At 43.3% G+C, this 26,551-nt stretch overlaps 1 protein-coding gene across 2 annotated transcripts in view; it reads right to left on the reverse strand.

The window, feature by feature from the left end:
- The window catches only part of AMPD3 (adenosine monophosphate deaminase 3), a 77,391-nt gene that overhangs the window by 13,294 nt on the left and 37,546 nt on the right, over positions 1 to 26,551 (reverse strand). For both annotated transcript variants that reach the window (XM_072619452.1, XM_072619451.1), the window contains exons 4-7: positions 16,140 to 16,305; positions 11,026 to 11,245; positions 8,268 to 8,397; positions 75 to 269 (exon numbers count right to left, since the gene is read on the reverse strand). In XM_072619452.1, coding sequence (XP_072475553.1) covers positions 75 to 269; positions 8,268 to 8,397; positions 11,026 to 11,245; positions 16,140 to 16,305 — 711 coding nt within the window. The remainder of the gene's footprint in view (positions 1 to 74; positions 270 to 8,267; positions 8,398 to 11,025; positions 11,246 to 16,139; positions 16,306 to 26,551) is intronic.

Below are 26,551 nucleotides of genomic sequence, written 5' to 3' on the forward strand. Positions count from 1 at the left end.
TTGTGCTAAGCCAATATGGGCCTCTCTGTAATTTCCCCCACATCTGCTGGCAGTACCCAGGTGGATCAACTTACCGCGTGGACATCCAGGGAGTCCACAGTGAGGTCGTAGGGGTCCATATGAAGACCATCAAACACCTGCCTGAGCGTAATCTTCCTACCCCTCTTCTCAGTGACAATCCTGTCAGGCTCCGTCTGGTATGTGTGCTTGATGAAGCGTAGCAGGTGTTTCTGGTTCATGCAGGCTGCAGCATGGATGTGCGTGTCCACCTGAAGGCACAGCCCAACCCCCCACCCATCAGGTTAGCAGGAGGCAGAGGAGTAACCCAGTGCCTTGTACACTGACTGCTCGGGATCTCTGAGATGGAGGGAATCCTCCAAACCAGAGGGGCTCTCATTCCTTAGGACAAACTTCCAGAGCACTTTCTCTGTATCTTATACATGTTCGTTATCATATTTCCCTCGTATTATTTGTCTGCATGTCCTTTTTCCCTAACAGCTTCCTTTCTTTTCCTTTCCCTCTTCCTTCCCTTCCTTCTCTTCCTTTTCCTTTCCCATTCTGTCCAAACCTATCCCATCTTCTTTCTTCACACAACACATGATAATAAGTCAGATTATAGCTTCTGGCTTTTAAGCATTGCCTTTTTTCCAGTTATTTGTAGATATAAAACATTATCTCAGGACCAAAGATTTTTACATCTATTAGCCCTTGGACCTTATTTTCCAAAAAAAGGAAACTGAGGCTAAGAGGTAAAGTAATTTATCCAATCCATGATCAAGAAGCAGCAGATCCAAGTCTCCAGGCTTCAAATTCAGGGCTGATTCCAGTACTCCATGATACCTCTTCTCAAATGAACAAATAGCTGATTAATTCATGGTGACCCTGTTTGGCCTCTCCAATAAACCACCGTCCCTCAGGTAAGATTCTATGCAGGTAGAATTCTTAGCCCACAGGGCCATTTTCCCAGGGAGGCCGAACAACTGAGAACACAGGACACAAACGTTTAAGCTCCACCTGGTGCTGACTCTCAGGAAACCTTTAGACCAGGGTGGATGGTTGAACTGAAGACCAGTTCACTTAGTGATATATAGAGGATCATAGATCTGGAGGTAGAAGGAACCTCAGAGAGCACCGACTCTGAAGTCAGGAGACTTGGGCTCAAATCCCAGCTCTGATGGTTGCTCCCCGTGTGATCTTGGGTGGATCACTTCATCTGCCGAACCTCAGTATCTGTAAAATGAAGGAGTGAGCCTTCCCACTCTAGACCTAGGATTCTATGGTCATCATCTAATCTTCCCATTATACAGATGGGAAGGCTCAAGAACATTACAATAATTTATTCAGGATATAGATAGCAGCCATCAGAATTGGAGGGAAGGTCATACATGCCCAGGCCCATGAGATCTCTAAGCTAGGTGCTGCAGGGCCCCTTCTCTATGGGGAGGGGAGCCCCCTGCAACTCCCAGGATCTTATGTCCAGTCTCCGGGCTTGTGGTACTTGTTTAGTTAGCCTCAAACACCCTAAGCTGAGCAAAAGGGAGAAATCCTGGGAAGCCAAACCTGGAACAAGACACAGGGAAGGAACCAGAGTTTAGCTGTTCTCAACACAGTTGAAAGGAGCCCCTGGGATTACCCAGAAGGGGACAGAAGCCTCCACCTCGCTTAGAAAGTAGGAGCTGGAACAAGGAAGGGCAAAAGCCAGCAGAGACTGCCATTCGGTGATGGGGACAGTTCATCAGTGACATGCATGAAGGGAAGGATAGTAAAAAAAAATATTTTTTTGGTTTTTTAAAATACTTGATTGTCTTAGCTCCATTCTCCCAAAGCCCACTGCTTCTCATGATCTTGTCTATCCTTACCACCAAATGGGAGAAGAGAGAGGTGGGGGCCACACTATGATCCTCACTGAGACCTCCAAGTGGCAAATGCCCTAGGACACAGTTGAATTCTCCTGCCAGCCCCGTATCCACAAGGCTCTAGGGAAGGGCTCTTTTCCTTCTGCTAATAATTTGGGATGAGGATGGGGAGAGCCAAGGAAACACTTAAATGAAGTTCGCCACAGGCTTCCAAATAATTTCTTAACTAGAAATTTGAAGAGAAGCCCAATGATTTTAGTGGAAACCCTTGAGAGTCATGCTAATCGGAAAAAGGACTAAATAGAGAATTTTAACAATTTTGGCCTATGAGGTCCGAAATGGGAAGCCAGATTCTTGCTTCCAAGTAAAACTAGAAACCACTCAAGAAAGGTTTTTACCATGATTTCTTTCAAAATCTCCCCCAAAACAGGAATCTAACTTCTTTTTAGTTAATAAAAATAATAATTCCTAACATTAATGGATCACTTAAGGTTTGCAAGTGCTTTGCAGATCTTATCTCCTTTTATCCTCACAACAAGCTGGGGAGGTAGGTGGTATTATCATCCCCATTTTACAGATGAGGAAACTAAGGCAGATTGAGGTTAAATGATTCATCTAGGTCATCTCTCTAGTAAGTATCTGAGGCAAGAGTTGAAAGCCAAGACCCGCTCCATGAGGCCACCAGCTACTTTAATTAAGAAAACCTTTCCTTTTACCTAGTCCAAGTAACCTTTTTCACTTTAAAAGGTTACGTCTTTTTGCCCCAACAAGAATAAGGATGAGTGTTGTTTCTTTCATATACTTGAAGAAATTAAGGTTTAGTAGAGAATGCTGAGCCTGGAGTTGAGAGTTCAAATCTAGTCTCACATGCTTACTACTTGTATGATCTGGACAAGTCACTTAACCTCCAGTATTAACCTCAGTATTCTCAACTGGAAACTAGTATTAACCTGAGTATTCTTTATTGGAGAATGGGGACAAGAGGAACAAATGAGATAATATTTGTAAAGTACTTAGTCCAGTGCCTGGCACATATTAAGTGACATAGAATTACTGATTCCCTTTCTCCCCAAGGCACCATAAGAGGGGAGGGGCATTCCAGAAGGTCTACATAGTACATACTTAATAAATGCTTGTTCATTGTTCAGCAAGTCAAAGGACTCAGACAGTGTACCCAGGGCCATCCTTCCCGAGTATGTTTCAAACAACCCCACCCAGATGGGGATAACTTTTAAATGTCACATCTGGTTTGTGTGTGCGTGTGTATTTATTTGATTTTTTTGCTGCCTGCATTAGACTAGAAGTCTTTAATATTTCAATGAATCAAAAGACTCTAGAGGGGGCCTCCAGGGCCAGCTGGTCCAGTCACTCACTTTTTACAAATAAGGAAGTGAAGGCTGAATGATTTGCCCAAGGTCACATAGGTAATAAGTGTGAGAGGCAGAATTTCAAACAAGTTCCCCTGAGTCTAGAGTTAGTGTTCTTTCCACTGAACTCTCTCATCAAATGAGGTTAATTTGTACTTATCTTGAACATGTCTCAGTACATATATTGGACTATGCCATTGGAATTTCCCTCTTAATAGGCAATTATTATCATCAGCCTAAGCCTAGCTTCTTCCAGCCCATGAAATCAAAGGTTATCCCATGTAGCTCTAAGCTAGGTCACTGTAAGCTTTATTACATTCAATTACTGTCTCTGGAGGAGAAAATTACTTCATGCTATTAAAATACTCCTATTGAAAAATTGCTCTGTAGTTTGGTACATGACATTTCTCTATTTTATTTGATATTCACTTAAAAAAAATCATCAACCCTAACCTTTTTTAAAGGCTTAAAGTGAATCTCTTTTCCAGATATGAAATTTAAAAGTAACTTTCACTTGAATGGTGGTGGCTAAATAACTGGGTGATGGAGTAGAATCTCCTTTATGCATAATGAAGTATCTCAAATGGATCTATGCTTTCCTCAAGGAGAGTACTCCTTCCTCCACTGCAGATTACAACCAATCTATGCCTTCTCAACCTGGGCTACTCTTTTCCATGTCCTCCTATCAAAGGATAATAGCTGGTAATATCCCCAGCAAAAGTATGAAGACATACAACTTCCCATGTAGCCTTCTTCCTTTAGGTACAGAGAGAATGGCTGTATGTTTTGAGTGTGTGTGTGTGTGTGGGGGGGGGTATGGGAGTGTTCATGAGTATAATAAAAGCAGCCTTCGTAACAGAAAACTAATTCCTTAAATCAATTCCCCCTAAATTACTTTGATCAAAAATATGAAGAACTACAAAGGGGTGGGCATGAGTCCTGTTTCCCACACAAGGTTCCCACTGTAGATCCAAGAGGACACAAGGAAGGGCAGAACCAGGTAAAGTAAGTTCAGATATTGAAGCACTAAAACCCTGGCTGAATAAATTAGCCAAGCCTTGACTCCAGGCTATCGATGGCCATTGATAACTAGACCTGGCTTTTGATCTTTTTGTTTCATACTTTTTGCGTCCCCAGTCCCAGGGACCGTGTTCTTCACTCTTTAATAACGTGGGCATAAAGCTGTGCCCTAAATAATCTGGGGCTTTTATTAAAGGAGTAAACTGAAACAGTGGAGAATAAGAGAGTCAGGAAGACCCATGTTCAAATCCCACTTCTGACTCTGTGACCTACCTCTCAGAGCCTCTAGGCAACTCTAAGACAACACACCTCTTCCTTTCTGGGGGATGTTTCCTCACTGGGAGTTCCCCCTCTAAGTGAAATCACAATCCCTCACAAAAAATAAGCAATACAGTAGAGACCATTTATGAATCGACTGCTGTGAACTTCATCAGCATTCTGTTCCTTAGCTATCAAATCAGCACACGTCTATGTGGAAAGCCAAATTGGCACAGGGCACACAGGATCATAGCTATAAATCCTGAAAGGGTCCTTACAGGCCATCTAGTCCAATCTCTGCATTTTACAAAGGAGGAAACTTAAGTCCCAAAGAGTTAACTGACTTGCCCAAGATCATATAGATAGTGGGAGCCCTTAGATTTTAACCCTAGTTTGATAAGAGTTGATTCCTTGACTCTAAACTCAATGCAAGGTCCCTCCCTGGCTCTCACTCTATGATCCCATGACCACAGGTCACCATCTATGAAAGAGGCATTCACTGTAAACAACCACCCAGTCCAGCCTCCAAGGAGAGGGGACTGACCACTTCTCCAGGCAACCCGTTATGACAGTATTGTAGTTATGTAGTTATATTTTGGGGAAGTTCTAATTGTTAGGGTGTTTTTTTTGATATAAGGCTCAAATCTGATGCCTTTTTGTAGCATCTACCCCTCTTCCTGCTTCTGCCCTTTAGGGCCAAAGAGAACAAGACTGATCCCTCCTCCACATGGCAGTCCTTCAACTAACTGAAGATAGCATTTATGTTCCCCCAAGACATCTCTTAGGTCTTGACAAGTCGCCATCCCTTCCTATCCATTTCTCCTGCCGCTATGGTTTAGAGTAGACACTCATGATTCCTTGCCAAATCTAGTATACGTCCCAGATGGTCTCCCTGCCTCCAGTGCCTTTCCTGCCCAATTCATCCTATATTATTCTGCCAGATTAGTCGTAGTCTTTTGCTCACCTTGATCCAGATCTATGATTTTAGGAGTGTAGGGAGTTCCAGGTATGGAAACTTTTTCCACTGGTGCAGATTGGCAATTTGTCTGTAACTTGTAGTCTGAGAGATCACGTTTCTTAATGCCCAGCCTAGTGCACTAGGAAGTGACTTTACCAAGGTCATGTAGCCAGTATTATGAGAGGCTGTGATATAAACTCAGGCCTTCCTAATTCCACGGCAGGCATGGAATTAGGCTATGTGCTTTCTTAGAGTTGTAGAGCCATGAAATTTTAGGATTAGAAGACACTTGGAGAGGCAGCAGAATATTCTAAAAAACAGAACATTACCTCTAATGTCAGAGGACCTGAGCTCAATCTGGCTTCTGTTGGTACCCAAGTGACCCAATGATGGAAGGTGGGAGGGTTATCCTCAACTACCTTCTTTTAATGGGTACATACTCCCCATACTACATATCATGGGCTAGTCACTTAACTTCCTAGGACCTCGGTTTCCTTTTCTGTAAAATGAGAGAGTTGGACTGGTCAGCCACAAGGTCCCTTCCATCTATGGTCATCTAGCTCAGCCGCCTCATTATAGATGGAGAAACTGAGACCTGGAAGGGGAAAGGGATTTGCCAAATTTGCCAAATAGCTTCTTGAAACACAGTTCTAATCATGTCATCCTCTTGCTTAAAAACTATTGATGATTCCCTATTCTCTACTGAATAAAGTCCAACCTCTTTGTCCCGACATTCAAGGCCCACCATGATTTCTTCCCAGTTTCCTTTTCTATCATGTCCTATTACTACATTTGACATTTCCTATGTTTCAACTAAGCTGGACTTAGTCATCTCCTGAGAAGAAAACCTATGCTTTGCAAGAACCTGGCTGAGCCCCAGCTGTCCAATTCCTACCCATCCTTCAAGGCCCAGTTCCAATACCACCTCCTTCATGAAGCCTTCCCCAAGCTCTTAGCAGAAAGTGATCTCTCCTTTCTCTGGACTCCCATAGCACTTGGCACTTTTCTTACTGGAGATTCACATTCTACCTTGAAATGCATTTAATATACATACATACATACATACATATATATATGTATTTGCCTTCTCTCTCCTTACAGGACTATAATCCCAAATATGGGCAAAGCCTGATTCTCATCATTCCTTGTATTCTCCACAGTGATTACCTGACAGAGAACAGGTTTCTTCTCTCTTTTCCACTCTCATCTTTCTCAGTTATCTAGTCAATTTCCATCTCCCACTATCTCCATCAGTCTTTAGCCTAACACATGCCCATTTTCATCATCCAAAATTGTCCTGACAGTTAGAAATGTGAGACACCCAGTGAAAAAGGTTGTAGACACTAGCCTGACACATACTACTCACTCCCAAAACACACATATACATATGTGCCTACACACACACACACACACACACACACACACACACACCACTACCCCATACTGCCTTCCATTAATGGGGTAGTGACTCCTCATCCCATATACCACTTGCTAGTCATGTAAATTCTGATCTTCAATCTCCTCATCTTTAAAAGGGAGATAACAGTGCTTGTGTTACTTGCCACAGAGCTGGCAGAAGGCTCAAGTAAACAGAAGCTTTAAACAAGGTTTTTGCAAGTTTTAATCTATTGTAAAAATGTCACTTCTCATTGATATCACCCATCCCAGTGCTCTCAACTGAGCCAGGGATTGTTCTTTTGGGGGCTGGCGGGACCCAGAAAGGGAACTGTTACCAAGGATCCTACACAATAGAAGCTGCTCCTTGGCTCAGAAAACACGGGAGCCTAGCCCCATCACACTCATATAACTATTGCCTTCAAGGCCACCAATGGCACCCTGTCACCAGATCCAGAGCCCTTTGTAGTCCTCATGGTCATTGACCTTTGTGTTGTACATCACACCACTGATCACCCCTTCTCTGTCCCTCCCCCCCAACACATACCCACCCCTCAATATTCTATTCTCCTTTGCCTCCCAGGATATCACACTCTCCTGGTTCTCCTCCTACCTCTTTTCTGTGTGTCTTCTTCTTTTCTCTTACCTAATACTCTCTGCCTCCTTCAACCCTCCCCTGTCTTCAGCTAGCACTTCCAGACTGATGGCTCCTAAAGTGAAAATCCAGTCATAACTGATCTCCCCAGTTGAAGACTTATGTCTCCAGCTATCTTTTTGACAGCTCCATCTAGAAGGATGGCGTCTGATGTTCCCCAAGGGGAAAGAGCACTGGATTTGGGTTGATCAGACCAGATTTTAAATCCTAGTTTGGTTCCCTAATACCCAAATGGCTTTGGGCAAGTGACGTGACCTCTCTAGTCTCATCCTGAAAAGTGAGCATTGAGCTGGATGATGCCCAAGTCCAGTTATACCAAGCATGAACAAACATTGCAAACTTTAATGTAGTTTGGGGGGGGGGGGAGAGGCTAAAATTTAAAATATACTATTCTTCCCGTTAAAATAGTGTGGCATCATTTCTGACAAGTAATTAATAGGCCATTGAGGAGAACATGAGAAAGACAAGTAGCGAAGGCATGTCATAGCATTAATAGGCTCTGAGTGTCACCCTAATTAGTGGGTGCCTGATTTCCTGCTTCACAGGAAGGCTCTCTCCTTCCTCTTTTCCCATAAGAATGTTCTACACCCAACATCATCAGTGGCTGGCCTCATACTTTGAGAACCCCAGATTCCTTACGGACCTGATACTGCCAATGAGGAAGGATGAGACAAGCTGTGGATCCAAGCCCCAATGAGACACAAGCCTTGGGGAAGCCAGGAGTGAGCCCCTCCATCAACCCTCAGCCCAGGACTCACCTTTCTCACGTTATAGAAGTCTCGATGAGGGTTACTCTTCAGCTCTTTGAATTCAGACATTTCATTCAACATCTCATGTAGGCTGAATTTGGATTCTAAAAAGTTAAGTCTCCGGTGACAGTATGTTTTCCTGTAGAATAATATTAATACTAATTGATGATGATGATGATGATGCTAGGATCATATATTCAGAATCGGAAGATACCTTAGATCTTGGAATCCCCTCATTGTACAGATAAGGAGGAATATCAGTTGCAAAAATCATTTTAATGAAACACAGGGCCCATCATCCCAAGGCAATTATACAAAGATTAGTTGTACCTCATTGAAAGGGAGGCATCTGGGTGATGCAACAGATGACAGCCAGGCCTGGAATCAGGAAGGCCTGAGTACAAATTCAGGCTCAGATACTTCCTAGCTGTGTAACCTTGGGCAAGTCACTTAATCTCTGTCTACCTCAGTTTCTTCACCTGTAAAAAGGGGAAATTAGTGCCCAGCTCACAGGGTTGTTGCGATGTCCAAGTGAGATAATTATTAAGTGCTTAGCACATAATAGGTGCTCGATAAGTATTTGTTTCCTTCTCCTTCTTTTATGGCACAAGAAACAAGCTAAAAACTTTCTCCTCCTTCACAACACAACAGGAAAGACTGAGAGTGGGTACACACTACTGGACTTGGTTTACCTCCACATGGGACCCATAAGAGGACTGGGATCCAAGAGCAGAACCATTTACTAATTCCATGGGTGACATCCACATAAAATCAACTAACAACCTGCTGATGAGGAAGTAGGTGACATATGGATACAGAGGCAGACCTGGAGTCAGGAACACGCACATTCAAATTCAGCCCCAGACACTTACTAGCTAAGGAACCCTGGACAAGTCACTTAATCCCTGTTTTCTTGTTTCCTCATCTATAAAATGGGCATAATGGTAGCACCCACCTCCTAGGGTGGTTGTGAGGATCCAATAAGATAATTATATAGCATTGGACGCAGTGTCTGGCATGTAGTAAACACTATGTAAAAGTTGGCTATTATAATATCATAGTAATGGCTTGGACATGATGATGGGTTGACAGAAATGGAAGGTCTTAGAAAATGATAAAAGACCAGATCACGATGACCAGAAATTACAGACATTTCATCATTAAGGAGCCTGGACTTAATCACTCAAGTAGACTTTGTAAGGAAAGAGTAGAAACTGGGCTGTACATCACTACAGCTTCCAAAAATTGAGCATCTACTGAATACCTAGGAAGATATGGTCAAGTAGCCAGAATTATCTAGCAGAAGCTCGCCATCCTTTGTAAATTAATAGATGACAGCTCCCCACACTACAAACACAATCTTGGAAATATCCCTGAGAACACAATTTATGAACTCTACTGGAATCTGAGAATCATCACAAGCCATATCTGTTGCCTGCAGTTGTCTGGATGTAATACTGACTGATCTGCAAAAATTTAAGAGTAGCATTTTTAATGGAGATCACCGTACTGAGTAATCATAACCTCCACAAGTACAGGGAGACTGATTTACAATGTGGCACGAACAGCTCTCAAAATTTAGAGATCTAGTAAAAGGAATTAAAAGGGTAGGGACAGGATAAGATTCCCCATCATCGTCATCGCCCTTTCGGCTACTAACGTGCCCAAAATACTTTCAGTGAGCCTACAGAAGATGAATATAACACCTCAACATTTTATTCAATTAAAGGCAATTATTTTACCCACCTAGGCAATAACCTGCCAAATGTTAAACAAAAAAGAATAAAAGTGGGATAGTGACCTGTTTCTTTCTCAGCTCAATCAATAAGATGAGAACAATGATAGGGATAAGAACTCGATTTGTGATTTCATTAGTAGAGGGAATTATCCCTCTACTAATGTGTCTCTGGACCTTCTCTGCAACTTAGAATCTTTTTTCCCTTGATAGTATTTTTTTCCAATTACATGTAAAGATAGTTTTCAATATTTATTTTTGTAAAATTTTAAGTCTCAGATTTTTCTGCCTCTCTCCCTTCTCCCTAAGACAGCAAGCAATCTGATATAGGTTATACATATACAATCATGTTCAATATATTTCCACATTAGCGTTGTGAAAAAAGAATCAGAACAAAAGGGAAAAACCACAAAAAAGAAAAAACAACAACAAAAAGTAAAAATAGTGCGCTTCCATCTATGTTCAGACTTCACAGTTCTTCCTCTGGATGTAAGCAGCATTTTCCATCACAAGTCCCTTGGAATTAATTGTCTTGGACCATTGTATTGCTGAGAAGAGCTAAGCTGATCCTAGTTAATCATTGCACAATATTGCTGGTGCTGTGTACAATGCCCTCCTGGTTCTGCTCATTTCACTCATCATCGGTTCATGAAGATCTTTCCATGTTTTTCTGAAATCTGCCTACTCAGCATTTCTTCCAGAGCAGCAGAATTCCATTACATTCATAAACCAAAACTTGTTCGCTCATTCTCTAATTGATGGGCATCCCCTCAATTTCCAATTCTTTGCCACCACAAAAAGAGCTACTATGAATATTTTTGTACATGTGGGTCATTTTCTCCTTTTTACGATTGCAGCTTAGAATCTTAAAGGTTTGTCTGGAGAACTAAATTAACTAACTAAACTAACTAGAGGTTAAATGACTTGCCCAGAATCTCATAGTCAGTACAAGACTTGATCCCAGGTCCTCCTGGCTTACCCACAATGCCATGCTGCCTCACAAGAATCATAAGAAAACCAACGACAACGTACGTTGGACCATCTGTGATGAGGGCCAGGATGTGACTGAGGTCCACTGTGTAGGTCTCCAGGTCAGGGTAGGGTAGGCTTCTGGGCTCATTGCACTTCAGCATCTGCTCATTATCATACACGAAGAGGATACCACCCTGCATCCTGAGCACATAGCCCAGGTTCGGAGGAGTGTTGTCCAGACAATAGGGATTTTCTTGTGGCTCTGGGGGTGGGTGGAAATCTGTAAAATGTAACTGACAGTTATGGAAAGGCATAAAAAAAGTACATAGGCATTGAGCCAGCAGGTACAATGCTCCTGAAGATTAGATTCCTCTCTATTAGATTCCCATGACCATCTCGATTTAATCTTCCAAGCCTAGAGACTAAGCGACTGTCCTTAAAGTAACATTCATGGTGTCCATGGAGAGGGCGGGAAAGCAATGCACAAACCACAGTACAGGTAGAGTCATGCGACCTGGGTTTGAGTCTTACCCCTCTCACTTACTAACTAGTTTCATTCATTTATTCATTCATTCAACAAGCATTTATTAAACATCTACTACATTCCAGGGTAGATACTGGGGATATAAAGCCCAAACCATAATAGTCCTTGTTATGTTCCATTGGAGAAATAACAGGGAACACAGATAAGTAAATATAAGGTATATGCAAAACAAATAGCAAGGAACTGTGTGGGGATAGGGATGAACAACTAAAGACACTAAGAGAGGCCACATTAGCTGAGGTCAGACAGAATTCCCTGAGGTGGGGAAAGGAGGCAGAACTTTCCAAGCATGATGAAGGGAGGCACACCTGTGTAAAGACACAAACACAGGGGCATGGAGGCAGTTTCTTCAATTCTCGCAGCCTCAGTTTCCTCATTTGTAAGTAAACAATGGGCCTACCTTTCCCAATTTACTGTATTTTAACATACATTTATTAAGCACCAACTGTGTACAAGAGATCACATCACTTGAGATTAGGAAAGAAACTTAGAACTAATTTCTACTGGTTGTGGGCCAGCAATGTTCCCTTCAAATGGGAAGGCAGGGGCCACATCACTGCTAGCCTGCCATGGACTCTCACTGACCAAAAGACACCAGAAACCAGAACTAAAGCTGTGCTGACTATCTCTGAATTCTTTCTGCAAAATAAAAGAACCAAGGCAAATGCGAGGAGGGGGGAAGAATTACCAGAGAGCAAATCTCACCTCAATCTATAAGAAATTCCCCCAAATTAGAACATAGGATCATAAATCTAAAGCTGGAGAGACCTGGGGTCATGTAGCCCAGCCCCCTTTTTTAACAGATAAGGTGACTTGACCATCATCACACAGGCAGCAAGTGGAGAAGCAGAGGTCTGAAGGCAGAATCCAGAATGCCTTCCACTGCCCAAGAATGGAACAGGCTGCCTGCAGGTAGTGAGTTCCCCATCACCAGAAATGGTTAAGCAAAGAATGCATGACCATTTTTCAAGGATGCTGGAGAGGGGACCCTCTATTCTGAGTGTAGGGGGTGAAAGTAAGTGACCTCAGAGGGCCCTTCCAAGACTGAGACTCTAGAAATCTCAGAAGAATGGCCACGAGCTACCAGATTGCAGAATAAGCAAGAGAGGTCAGCTAGAGGACTCCATATTAACAACAGTATTAGTAGCTTGCATTTATCTAATCAGGCACTGTGCTAAGCACAAAGGATTACTTCCTTTGAATTGTCACAACAACCCTGGGAGGTAGGTACTAGTATCATTGCCCTTTTACAGAGGAGGAAACTGAGGCAAAAATGTCTGAGGCCGAACTTGAACTCAGGTCTTCCTGACTCTGAGCCTGGCGCTCTATCTACTATGCCACTGGGCTGCTTCTAGGACAGAGTCCAAACCATTTTTTGTGGCAGGCTAGTGAAGCCTATGGATCCCTTTTCAGAATGATGCTTTTAAACGTATAAAATGAAATATTTAGAATTACCAAGGAAACTAAAAGTTAGTGAAAATACAGGCATAGGGTTGTTTGGGGCTTTTTCCCTCCACCCCATCCAAGTTCCAGAATCCCTGAAATCCATCCCCAGAACCCTCAGGGTCCATGGACCACCTGTGAAGAATCCTTGCTCTGGGCTGACTTTTTGACTCTGGTGGCCTGTGAATGATGCTTAGATTCTCAGAAGAAAAGGCCTCTTGATACCAAGCCAAAGACCAATTCACTTCATGCTTCATCCTAGGATGGGTTCCCCACCCCTGTGGCCTAGGCCTCCCTGAGTCCCAGCACCTCCTCTCAAGTACATTCTGGCATTTCCTGGTCAGCAGGAGCACATTCCATAAGCATACCCTGGCTGAGCATCTTCCTTCCTACCAGCTCCTGGTATATTATTGAATCTTTTCGACATTCCTGAACAGGACCAGCTGGGTCATTCCTTACAGAAAAACAAAAGCCTGAGGGGGCTTGAAAGATGGATTTGCAATCTGAAGAAGGGTTCAAATACTATCTTTCTTACTCCCTTTCTGTAATAATAAGTTAGACCTATGACCTTCTTACTGACCCCCAAGCCTCTCTGAGACTCAGTTTTCTCATCTGTAAAATGAAGGGGTTAGACTAGATCAGAGGAGTGTGGAACCTGTGACTTAGGTCTTCAAGTGCAGCCCTTTGACTGAATCCAAACTTCATAGAACAAATCTTTTTATTAAGGGGATTTGTTCTGTAAGCTTGGATTCAGTCAAAGGGCTGCACTTGAGGACCTAGAGGGCCACATGTGGCCTTGAGGCTGCGGGTTCCCTCACCTTGGACTGGATGGTCCCTAAAGTCCATTCCAGTCTATCTCTATGATTCTCAGGCAGTCACCAACTTTCAGGACTAAAACCTAGGTCTCCTGCCCCTCCATTCACTAGTTTGCATGAACTACCACCCAAGGTAAACGGCCTCTGGACAGGTGAGAGCCTGAGCCTCAGGACATCATGCACAGGCCCATGCCAACAGCATGCAGCTGGGCAGAACCAAACAGCTTCCTGAATCCTCCTGGGGAGAAGCTGGCATTGAGCCTGCCTACCACACCATTCCACTGGGCATGAGTTCAACCAGCCCATCAAAGAGCTTTTAAGAGAGATGTTTCAGGAAAGGCTTGCCCCTGCCCTTGATTTTCCACTGAAGTTCTTTAGTCTCAAGTCTCTAATTGGCATACTGGGATCATCCAAGAGGCAGCTCAATACCTCCCCCAAAGAGCCTTCGCTGTCCACCCAGCTCACACCAATCTGTCTTTTCTGGCCCCTGAGAGTCAGAGAGAGGAGCCAATGGGTTCATTTCTGTGCTCATTTGGACGCTTAATTATCGACGGTCTTTTATTTTGATTTAAATGTTTCCTAAGTAGATGTTGTGGCTCCCAAGCAGTGAGCTCCCCAAGGGCAGAGACTAGGTTTTATAAGGCTCCATATCCCAACACTGAACCCAGAACAGGGCTGACCACATCCTGGGCACTCAGTCAATACTTGCTCAATAAATAGAAATTCGGAAGCTACAACAGGTAACTTGGTACAGTGGGAAGGGCAGAGACTCCGGAGTCATGCATGGGACCTGAGCTCTAACCAACCACTTCCTTGCAAATCTCTTCACCTCTTGAGCTCTCAGTTTCTGCATCAATAAAATGAAGAAGGTTGGACCCCAAGGTCCATTCCAGATCTAAGAGTCTCACTGGGAAATATTATTCAAGGAAATTGGCTCCACCTGGTCAAAGGGGCTCACAAAGTTAGCTGATGAGTGATCAGAACTTCTTAGCTTCCCTTCTAACAGCCTGTGCTCTCACCTAGCTAGACTACCCACCATTCCTCTCACTCATCCTGCTCTTTCCTACCTCTGGGCGTTTGCCAATGCTGCCCCTTCAGGGAGGTGGAGTGATGGGCCTGAAGTCAGGAAGACCTAAATTCCAATTTTACCTCAGACACTTACTAAATGTGCAACCCTGGGCAAGTCACTTAACCTCTGTTTGCCTCTGCTTCCTCAACTTTAAACGGGTATAAGAACATCACTGACCTCTCAAGGCTGTTGTAAAGACTGACTTGCAAGTGAATTGGATTTAAGTGAGGCAGGGCTATGTAGAGTCCTCACTATCTCCTCCAGAGTCCAGTGGAAAGATGTAGGTCAGGACAATTGGTGAATGGTCCTGGATGCTTTGGGAGACCTTGGTCACCACCTACTCGGTGATTAAAGACGAGGCATATAGTAGGTGCTATGTAAATGCTTCTTCCCTTCCCCCACACTCAGACTCAAATGTCATCATTTCCATGAAGCCTGCCCTGTTCCCCTCACTGCAAAGGTCTCTGCTTCCTCTGATATCTCCCAGCATTTGGGCTGTATTTCTCCTTTGCACTTGTATTCTGGTATGATAACAATTATCATATAGTATTAACATTATATATACATATTAACATTATATATTATATATAACATTATATATTATTATAGCTAGATTTAGTTTTGCAAAGTACTTATATGTCATTTTATTTGATCCTGACAACAATCCTATGTTGTTATTATCATTCTCATTTTACAGATAAGGAAACTGAGGCAGTCAGAAGTTACATAATTTGCCCAGCTAATTAGTTTCTAATGCAGGATTTGAACTCAGGTGTTCCTGACTCTAAGCCCAGCACTGACACCACCGTTGTGCTGTCTACTGGCATGTATTATGGCTATCTGTATACATGTCATCTTATAATACCCTCTACTAGATTCTAAGATCCCTAACAGCAGGTCTTGTGGTTGTTCAGTTCCTTTTATTAGTGTCTGACTCTGTGACCCCATCTGGGGATTTCTTGGCAGAGATACTGGAGTGGTTTGCCATTTTCTTCTCCAGCTCATTTTACAGATGAGAAAACTGAGGCAAAAAGGGTGAAATGACTTGCTCAGGGTCACACAGCTAGAAGTGTTTGAGGCCAGATTTGAACTCAGGAAGATGAGTCTCCCTGACTCCAGGCCCAGCACTCTATGCACTGTGCCAGTTCATCTGCCAGGGCAGATACCAAGTGTTATTCATCTTTGTATCTCCTGCAATTCCCAGCACATGCAAAAAGTGTTTAATAAATGCTGAATTTATCTTCTAGAAGCAGCTCTGGGAATAGCAGGATCCTTCCCTCCCTCCCAACATAGCCAGTCATACCTGGAAATACCTCATCCCCAGGGCCCCACTTCTCAGCCCTCTGAGGGCACAGGTACTGGGCAGTGGTTCTTGGGAAGCGGTGGTAGGCAAGCCTCGAATACTTCTCCCGAATCATCAGGGCCTTGGCCAGACTCTTGGCAGCCTGCTCGTAATCCTCCACAGTGATCTATGGGGAGGGAGCAGAGAGCGAAGGCATGATGGAAAAAGGAATGGCAGGATCTTTTGGGTAGGTCCCTCAGGAAGGGAGAAGGTGGCACCTCTGGGCCCCAAGGTGGGAGCTGGAGAGATGCTTTTAGGATAGGTCTAGGTATTAAATTGGAAAATGACCATCGTAACACCAGAGTAAAGACCAGCAATGCAGGGGAAAACCTTCTAAGGGAGACTGGCAAAGAGAGAGGGCATGCACGTAGACATATAGACACAGATAGGGCAACGTGAAACACAGTGGACACACCCAGCCCCAGGGAGATCCCTATCATTTTCCCCTACCCACAATCCTCCTTCAGTCTTAAGAACTGTTTCCTTGTGGTTTGGAGGGTGGGAAGGGGAATGAGCTTCTGGTTTTCAGCCACTTGAGCAACTTTTACCAGTGTGAGAAGTGATGTGGTATAATGGTTAGAATCCAGGATGTGGTAACCAGAGACCTGGACTGAAATTCTGCCCCAGTCACTAACTAGTCACACACCATGGACAAGTCACTTAACTTCTCTGAGATCCCATTTCCCCAGGGGTAGTATGGGGCTCCTAATGAGCACATCTAAAACCTCACAGTGATGTTGTAAGACAAATTCAAGCTATTATAATCTCAGCACTTTTTTCCACTGACCAGATGACATCAGAAGTGAAGAGAATCCCTTCTTAGGTATGAAAGTGCCACCTTGCTATTGTGCAAATGAGCTACGAGAAGACATTCAGAAAGATGATGCCTTACATCTCTTCCACATCTGTCCTCTGTCAGCCTTGAAACTATATTTATGAGCCTTGAAATAATGTATTTTTTCCCACTAACTCATGTTGCCCTCATCTTCTGCCTGAAGGATGCTACCTGTGTACTCAGGAGCACAGGACCAAATTCCCAGGGGCCTCTCAATGAATTCTCAGATCAGTTAACAACAGAGAAGCCTCAGGTCTCTAAAGCATGTATTTCTTCTTCAAGAAGGGAACCAGGAGAAAGGGTCCCACATGTACAAAAATATTTATAGCAGCACTCTATGTAGTTGCCAAAAACTGGAAGTCAAGGGGATGTCCATCAATTGGGGAATGGCTGAATAAATTATGGTATATGAATGTAATGGAGTACTATTGTGCCATAAGAAATGATGAACAAGAAGACTTCAGAGAGGCCTGGAAGGACTTATATGACCTGATGCTGAGTGAAAGGAGCAGAACCAGGAGAACTTTATGCACAGCAACAACCACAGTGTGTGAGAGTTTTTTCTGGTAGACTTAGATTTTTGTAATAACACAAGAACTTCTGAAAAAAAAAAAATCCCAATGGTGGACCTCAAGGCAAAATGCCTTCCACACTCAGAGAGAGAAATATGGAAGTCACTCACATAATGTAGCAGATCATGTTTGTGTATGTGTATCTGTTTGTGTATCATGTTCTGATTTGTTATACGGATTCTTTCATTTATCTTAGTCTGACTACATAGCATGACTATAGTGAAAATATACTCAATAGGAAAGTATATGTAGAATCTATACAGAATTGTATGCAGTCGTGGGGAGGGAGGGAGGTAGTGGGGGGTGGGTGGGGAGGGATAAAATCGCAATTGTATGGCAGTGATTGTTAAACATTAAAAAAATAAAAAAAAATTAAAAAAAAAAAAAGAAGGGAACCAGGAAATACTAGCTATGCAAGCATCAGATAACATTTTTAAAATATACACAATTGTTTATATTTTAACATGCAGAAAATGCCTAGAGAATCGTTGATCAATCAGTGGTTAGGCCATGCACTTGTTTAGAACATAGGACAGAATCAATACTTAATCAAACAAAAAAATGGTTCAGTTAAGGCCACTCAAACCTGAGCTACATAAGTGAGCTGCTGATGCCAATAAAGGCTAAAAGAACGATATTGACAAAATTCTTGCCATGTCTATAAAGACTATCCAATGGAAAGTCCAAATGGACAAAAGATTACCTATTGGTGGTGAGGCTCCTTTTTGGGGTGACACTGGGCTGAATGGATTAAGCTCTGAAACACTGCAGAGACTCCTCAAATCCATAATCACCAAAAAAGAGCTTGAGCTAACTATCCACATAGGAAAAACCAAGTGGATGACAAATGCCTATTGTCCAGCCTACAATATGCAGCTAGATGGACAGGACCATAAAGCTGATAGTCATACATGCGTGTACATATAAATGTACTGGGTATATATGTACATTGGCTATAGCTGTATACCAATATATATATATATATATATATGCATATTCATATATACATATGATTGTATATATGAATGTTAATGTCAGTCAACAAGCATTTATTAAATGCCTACTATGTATCAGGCACTGTACTAAGTACTGGGTACAAAACAAACCAAAGGACAAGTCCCTGTCCTCAAGGATCTCACAGTCTAATGGGGGAGACAGTAAGAAAACAAGTCTACGCAAGCAAGCTATATGCAGAATAAATAGGAGACAATTAAAAGAGGCTGGAAAAGAGGCTTTGTATAGAAGTTGGGATTTTAGATGGAGCTTGAAGGTAGCCAGCAGGCAGAGATGAGACCTGGGGAACAGTGTATGTAGACACATGTGTATGTGGCTATATACATATATGTGTATGGAAAATACAGTGTGTATGGGCATGTATGCATATATGTATGTGTGCATGTATATGTTCATGTATATACTGCATTATGTATTTATATCTTGAACAGTCCCTTCAGATGGAAAATTAGTTGGGCATATAAAATTTGTCTAACAGCATATAGACACATTAACATTAGTTAGGCAAATAACTGGGAGTAACAGAGTGGGCTAGATTGCATTTGGGAAACTGGGCAGTGCTCTCAGCTACCCCAAGCTCCTCCCTGAAATAAAGACCAGTTTTTGTTAAACAGCAGTATTCTCCTGAGGATGCTTCCTGCCTGCAAATCACAGAACACCACAATCTCTGAGGAATTCAAATTGTGGGTTGCCCAAGAGGCACTGGAGAAATGCATGGTGGGAATGAGTAAGCTGCAACATATTCTCAATAAAGACTTGCACAGAAGTGGCCCAAAAGATATCCCCAGAAGAGCCAATAAGTGGAAATGGGAGTGGGCTTGTTATGGAGCAAGAGTTAATTAGCAGATGGTGCTTGGGCTTGTACTCCAGCTTGTTATCCACACAAAGTCAAGAGAAAAGTACCTAACACCATGGGTGGATTTGCTGTAGAGGATATAGAAATGATTCCAGACAATAGCTCCGCAGAATGAGAAGGCATGAATGTACTTGCAGGCTGTACAGTTGGAGGGGGTGCACCATGATGAAATCCTATCCATCCAGGTGGCAACGAATAAATATGAAGTCTCACATTTGGATCCAAAAATCCACTGCACAAAGTATGGGTTAGTTAGCTGGCATGTTACATGAAAAGGACCTGGTGGTATTAGTGGGCTGTGAGCTCCTTTTGAGCCAACAGGATGAAACAGAGGCCAAAATCTCCCAAAGGAAGGACCTCCCCTGGTACCAGCAGGCAGCCATAGGCTCAGGCCTACTCTTTGTAGGGCCAAATGAGGCAAGAATGCATCACCGACCGGAATGAAGGCTGAGGTTTGGAGCCAGAGCCAGCAGCCATTAGCAGCCTTAATGAACAGTGTTGTCTCCAAGCTGCTCAGTAGTGCCAGGAACAACAAATAGTTCTTGAGGATGCCAAGTGAGCCCACCACACTCGGCATTCCAGATAATAGTCTGAGCTCTCAGAGTGCCGAGTACAGCTAAGCCAGAGGAAACACTGTGTTCTCTGGAGAGGGAGGCACCAGGGTCCAGGGCAAGGGTATTTGTATTCTACCACATCCTGGCTCAGACATTTCCCTGTTGCATCTGGGACACTTCAATTCCAGTGGAAAAAATGTCAACAGGTTTTCTGTCACACTGTAATCCTTTAAGCCCTGCCTACCTATCAGTCTCTTCTCTCCTTTCCCTGCTATCCATACTAAAGCAGAATCAAGAAGGGGACTAAGCCTGAGAAGGAATCAGGACCTCAGGAGGAAGCCTGACGTGGCTGCCTTTGGCAATAGGGGGCGACATGATGTGACTCTGACCTGATGATGATGGGTATTATTAAGAGAGACGTCTTCACACAATTAAGGCACTGTCCAAGCAGATGAAATGAGCACATTTGGATGACTAAGCAGAAGGGGCAAGGCTCACAATTCAGCTCATTAACTTTCCCCCAAGATGCTCTCTCATACTACATGGGCTTTCCTAAGATCTGGCACTTGGCATTCAGGAATTCCTGACTCTGAATGTCCGAGCCCTAGACTTCATAGTGGGAAAAGATTTCCCCAGAATTTTGCTCCTTCGAGTAAAAAGAAGACCATCAACAATGGATCACTTGGAGCCTTGAAGGCTGCCTTGTGGGTAACCTTGAGCTCTGGATTGCCAATATCTAGTTTCCAAGAGATCGAGTTCCTGATTCCAGCATCCCGGATCACAGCTTGCTAGATGGAGGGAGAAGTTTTCCTCAGCAGCATGTTTCATGGAGGACGAAAAGGACCAAGAGTATTGGAGAGTCCAGTAGCTGGCAGACTGACATCATCAAAGGAGTGAATAGAGGAAAAAGAGGCAAGAGCTGTGGGGTTTGCCACCCTTGCTACTGACGTGAGCTGCTCATTGGAGAGGAGTTAAGGAGTATTTGTTCAGTAGCCCCCCAATATATTCCCCTTCCAGATAAGAATAAGAGACTACCCATTTTTTTTTGATTCACACATTCCTGTGAGTCTTTTTTGGGGGGGGAAGGCAGTTAGGTGACAGTGGATAGAGTGCTGGACCTGGAGTCAGAAAGATCTGAGTTCAAATTCAACCTCGGACAACACTTAGACATATGACACAGAGCAAATCACTGAACCTCTGTGTGCCTCAATTTCTCAATAAAACAGGGAAAATAATATTACCTACCTCTCAGAGTTGTTATGAAGATCAAATGAGATAATATTTGTTTGGCACAGTGCCTGGCAGAGTAGGTACCTCACAATGCCTATTCCCTGCCCTTTTGTGTCTTTTGCATTATTGGTGGTAGATGAAAGAAAGGCTGTCCCCATACTCAGTCCCTGTACTGTGTGTGAGAGTCAGGGACCCATTGTGCACATTTCAGGTAAACTTAGACATGGGCAATTATTTCCCAGAGAAAACCTCTGAAAGGGGAGTATGAGCAGAGAATTATTATCTCTCTGGGGTCCATATTATGCCCAGTCCACATGAGCCCAGGGTTCTTGGGATAGACCCCTGGGAACTAGGAGAGATTTTTTTTTTAATATCACTGTCACTTCCCAATGACTTTCACACCCCAACCCCTCCAAGAGATACACCCCCCCTTATATTAAAAGCAAGCACAATTGAGGAAAACAAATCAACCCCTGGACCATGTCTATAAAGTTGTAGCCCAGTCTTGAGCTCAGAGTCCACCCCCTCTCTGCTGAGAAGCGGGGGCGTGCAGGCCTCTGAAGCCACTGCTGATCACTGCATTGATCTCAGATCTGAAGGTCAGTGTGGTTTTCTTTTGCGTTGTCATGTGGGCATTGCTGGTGTTGCTCTCCCAGCCCTGATGACTTCCAAGACTGTCAACCTTGGCTTGCTATGCATGACTTTTCTTCATGTATCTACATTCCAGCCCTTTGGATGCTGCTCAGACAGGACAGTCTCCATGCCTTTGCAAAGACTGTCTGTCCTCTATCCCTCTGTACCTCATCTTCCGGCCCTCAAGGCTCAGCTCAAGCTCCATCATCCGACATCCAATAGCCTTTCCTGATCTCCCTGGTTTTTAGTTCTTACTCTGTCAAACGACTTTATAGTATATATTTTATATTCACTCATTTGTGCACATGTTATTTCTCCCCCAATAGAACGTAAGTTCCCTGAGGACAGGGATTGTTTGATTTGTGCCTTTGTCTCCCCAGCACAGTGCTGGGCACATTACCAGCTGATGAATCAGTGCTTGTTGAACTTTCCTGTATTGTTCAATCCAGTTCCTTAGTAAGAGAGGCAGTGTTGTATAATGGTGAGAACAGTAGTCTTGGTGTCAGAAGACAGGAGTTCAAGTCTCAAGAGAGTATATGGGCAACAAATAACAGTCAGGCTTTGAACCCAGGTCCTCTGCTTCCAAAACCAGTACATTTCCTTCTGGACCACACTGTCTTTCAAAGGTCAGGGAAAAAAAAAGAAGCATTGGAAATTTCTCTTCTTAAATTCAGAGAAGCATAGGAAGACATATGAAAGGATGCATGGTCTAGTTAAGCAGAATCAGGAAAGCAACACACATCCCGACTGCAACAACATAAATGGAAAGAAGCAATTCACAACAAAACTGAAAACCACAATTACAGCAACAAAGCTTGTCCCAAGAGAAGAAAATGAACCTGCTTCCCTTCTGTGCAGAGGTGGAGGACTATGGGAGCGAAGTATTACATGTCCCATCAGGGTCAGTTGATATACTGGTTATTTTTGCTAGGATCCTTTTTTCCTTTCTTTTTTATTCTTTATTACTCAGAGGAGAAGGGATAGATATATTTGGGAAGGAAGGTTATTTAAAACAAAAAGATATTTAAAATTAATGATAATTTTTGAAAGCTCTTCTTGCAAAGAACAAGAGGCCTTAAAGAGTAAAGACTGAGAGGTTTAGAAAGCCTGCAATGATTTTTAAAAAGGGTTTTTCCCAAGTGTATTTCTTAGAAATTTCTCTCTCAAAAAAAGAAGAAAAAATCATTTGTATCTGCAACTAAGGGATAGGGCCTGAATCTGTGATTTCCCTGGGATAGGAACTCTTCTTACATGAGGAAATTCCCTTTACCAATGTAGGTCAATGCCTTAGAAGTCCCCTAGAGAACTGAGAGGTTAAATAACTTGCCCAGGGTCACATAGCCAGTACATATTGGAAGCAAGATTTGAACCCAGGTCGCTCTGATTCTATGGTCAGATCCGTGATAGTTAAGCTGTCTTTAAAAGAAAAAAAAGAGAAGCTGATTTCCCACTTCATTTTGGGACAGAAATTTTTATATTCAAGTGTCAAGTTACGACTGTACCCCCAAAATATGCCGCATAGCCAAATGTCACCTTCTTTGTATTCACACTGCTCCACTGCCACCCAAGATCAAGCTTCTTGTCGAGGAAGTCAGAAAGGTGGAGGAGGTTGAGGAAATCATGTACAGGTGGAGAAATGGAGGGCCTTCCAAAAGTCATCAGCTTCCCCCAGATCCTCCCCAAACTGTGATATTAACCTAGAAGCACAACTTATAATTCCTAATTCATCTAATATATTTTACATGATGTTATTGTGTTTGTCCTTCATTCTCGAAGAGGACCACGACATTAAGATGATAACATGACTTGCAGTTGACTTTGATTTGAGTGAGGGTTGGCTGTGCAAGGTCACCAGTCTCACTTTCTTCTCTTGAGCCATCTGGGTCTAGTGGCCTGATATTCATCAGGACGACTGGAGATGGCCCAGGATGCAACGGCAGACCTTAGCCCTTTCAGGCTAAGGTCTTATCACATTCTCACTTTGAGTGAGATATACCCATTCAATGAATAAGCTTCTTTAAGTTACTCAAGGGATGGCCCCTTTATGACTACACTCTTCCATCACAAAATCACAGATCAGACTTCGGAGCTCACCTAGTCAAGGATTCTTAACCTGAGGTCTGTGGACTTGATTTTAAAAAGATTCTTATAATGTTATTTCAATATGATTGGTTTCCTTTATAATCCTATGTATTTTATTTAAAAATCTTATTTTAAGAAGGGGTCCAAAGGCTTTACCTGGCTGCCAGAGAGGTCTAAGATCTAGTCCAACCCCCTCATTTTACAGATGGGTAAATTGAGGCCTAGAGTGGGTACCTTATTTTCTCAAGCTAGCAAGTAGCAGAACTGGAAATGGAATACAAATCTTCTGACTCCAAGTCCAGGCCTCTTTGTCCTCATCTGATGCTGATGAATCTTGGAGCAGAGATATAGGAAACATCTCCCATTTCCAAATGCCTATCAGACAACATGAACTAGATATCCTGTAGATGCCTCCAATCCAACATGTCCAAAACTGAACTCATTATCTTCCTCCCCAAACCCTCCCCTCCTCCTGACTACTATTCCTGGAGAAGACAGTGGTGTCAAGGAACCATCATCCTCCTTATCACCTAAGTGTCATTCTCAATTCTGCATTATCTCTCTCACCTCCCACATTCACTCAGTTGCCAAATACTGTCAATACTACCTTCCTAATATCTCTAGAACATATTCCCTCCTTTCCTCTGCTACTGCCATCAGCCTGGTACAAGTCCTCATCATCTCCTGTCTGGGCAACCTGCTGATTGGTCTGCCTGCCTCAAGGCTCTCCACTCTCTGGTCCATCCTCCATTCAACTGTCAAATTGATCTGACCATGTCTTCCTCTTGTTCAGTAAACTCCAGTGGCTCCCTATGACCTCCAGGATTAAATCGAAAATCCTCTTTTTCACTTTTGAATTCCCTGGCCCCCTCTAATCTTCTCACACCTCACTCCCCTCCAGGGACTCAATGACCCAGTGATACCAATCCCTGACATGGTTCTCACAGAACACCCCACCTCCAAACTTTGTACTTTCACTGGCTGTCCCCCCATGACTGGAGCATTCTCCCTCCTGGTCCTCTGGCTTCCTCCAAGTCTCTCTAAAATCCTCCCATTTGCAATAAGCCCACCTTCATTGTCTTAAGAAGATTATCTCCAATTAATCCTCTGTCTATAAATATATGCATATATCATATATTATACATATGTACTATATATCATGCATGTGTACATACACACATGCTATATCTATATATATATGTAGACACACACATAGATCTATGTAGACATCTTATTTGCCCTTGGCTATTTGCATTTTGTCTCTTCCATTAGACAGGGGTCATCTCCAGTCATCCATTCTGATCTGTCACTGGACTCCAGAGGAGAAAGTGAGGCTGGTCACCTTGAACAGCCCTGCCTCACTTAAATCCAATTCACTTGCAAGTTGTGGCATCACCTTCCTAATGTAATGGTCCTCTTCCAGAACAAAGGATGAACAACATCTCCCATTAGACTAGTGAAGACTTGAGAGCTCAACACTCATTTACTTGACTGACTTCTAGTGGTGACTGTCACTGACCATGTGACATGGAGCAATTCTCTTCTTTCTGTGTGTCAGTTTTCACATTTTTCACAAAATAGGTCACCTCCCTCCACTGAGGACACATGAAGTCATGTCTATGGAAGCTCTTGGTCTGAGACACAGCAGCATTTTAGATCTAAACCCATTGCTAGCAGTGCAGGTATTTGAAGAAACAAATTCACCATCTCCTGTACTGACTCCTTCCCAGCCACTGATAACCAACCATTATTTGGCCAGGTTCTAAACTAACCCATCCCCAGAAGCCTAGCCCCATGGCTTCCTGGTGAAGGCATGCCATCATCCTTTCTGTAGGTACCATGTTGCTCTAACATGCTATAGGCTTATTCTTTCCCTCCCTCTAGCCAGTGGTCTAGTTTTGGTACCTCTGATCCAAGGCCTCTCTCCCCTATCCCCCTTCCAATCCAGAGGGAGAGAAGAAACAGTCTAAGACTTCTCTCCCTGCCCTCTAGGAGGCCAGGCTCAAACCACCTCAATAAGGCACTGGTACCGGAACTGAGCTGTCTCCAGGCTCCTATCAATAATCACAATAAGAGCTCAGGTTTATATTACACTTTAAAGTTTGCAAAGCACTTTCCACTTAATATCATTAGATACAGAAGAGACCTCAGAGGCTGTCTGGCCAAGTCCATCATTTTGTAAATGAGGAAATGAAGGCTCAGAGAGGATTGCTGACTTGCCCATGGTCACATAGGTAGGAAGTGGTAGAGCTGGGTTTTGACCCTATAAAGTAATGCATGTTTTGAGTGACTGACTATATCTAGGACTGGGAGGAACCTCAAAGCTAACTAGTCCACCCTCCTTATTATGTAACCCAAGATCCAAGACCTTGGAAGGGTAAATGATTTATTTTGCTCAAGGTCACTCAGATAATAAATGTCAGAGCCAGACTTGAACCCAGCTCCTCCAACCCCAGAGCCAGTAATCTTTCCACTGAAGCACCCTATCTGCCTTTTCCTGGGTGTTAGAGCCTCCTCCACATGCCTTGGAGTGGGAGGCAGGGGCTAGAGCTGGGGCACAGTACAGTGTCCTAGGCTGCTGGGTTTGATTCCAGGGG

This window comes from Notamacropus eugenii, chromosome 6 (genome assembly GCF_028372415.1).
Source record: "Notamacropus eugenii isolate mMacEug1 chromosome 6, mMacEug1.pri_v2, whole genome shotgun sequence".
NCBI classification, from domain to species: Eukaryota; Metazoa; Chordata; class Mammalia; order Diprotodontia; family Macropodidae; genus Notamacropus; species Notamacropus eugenii.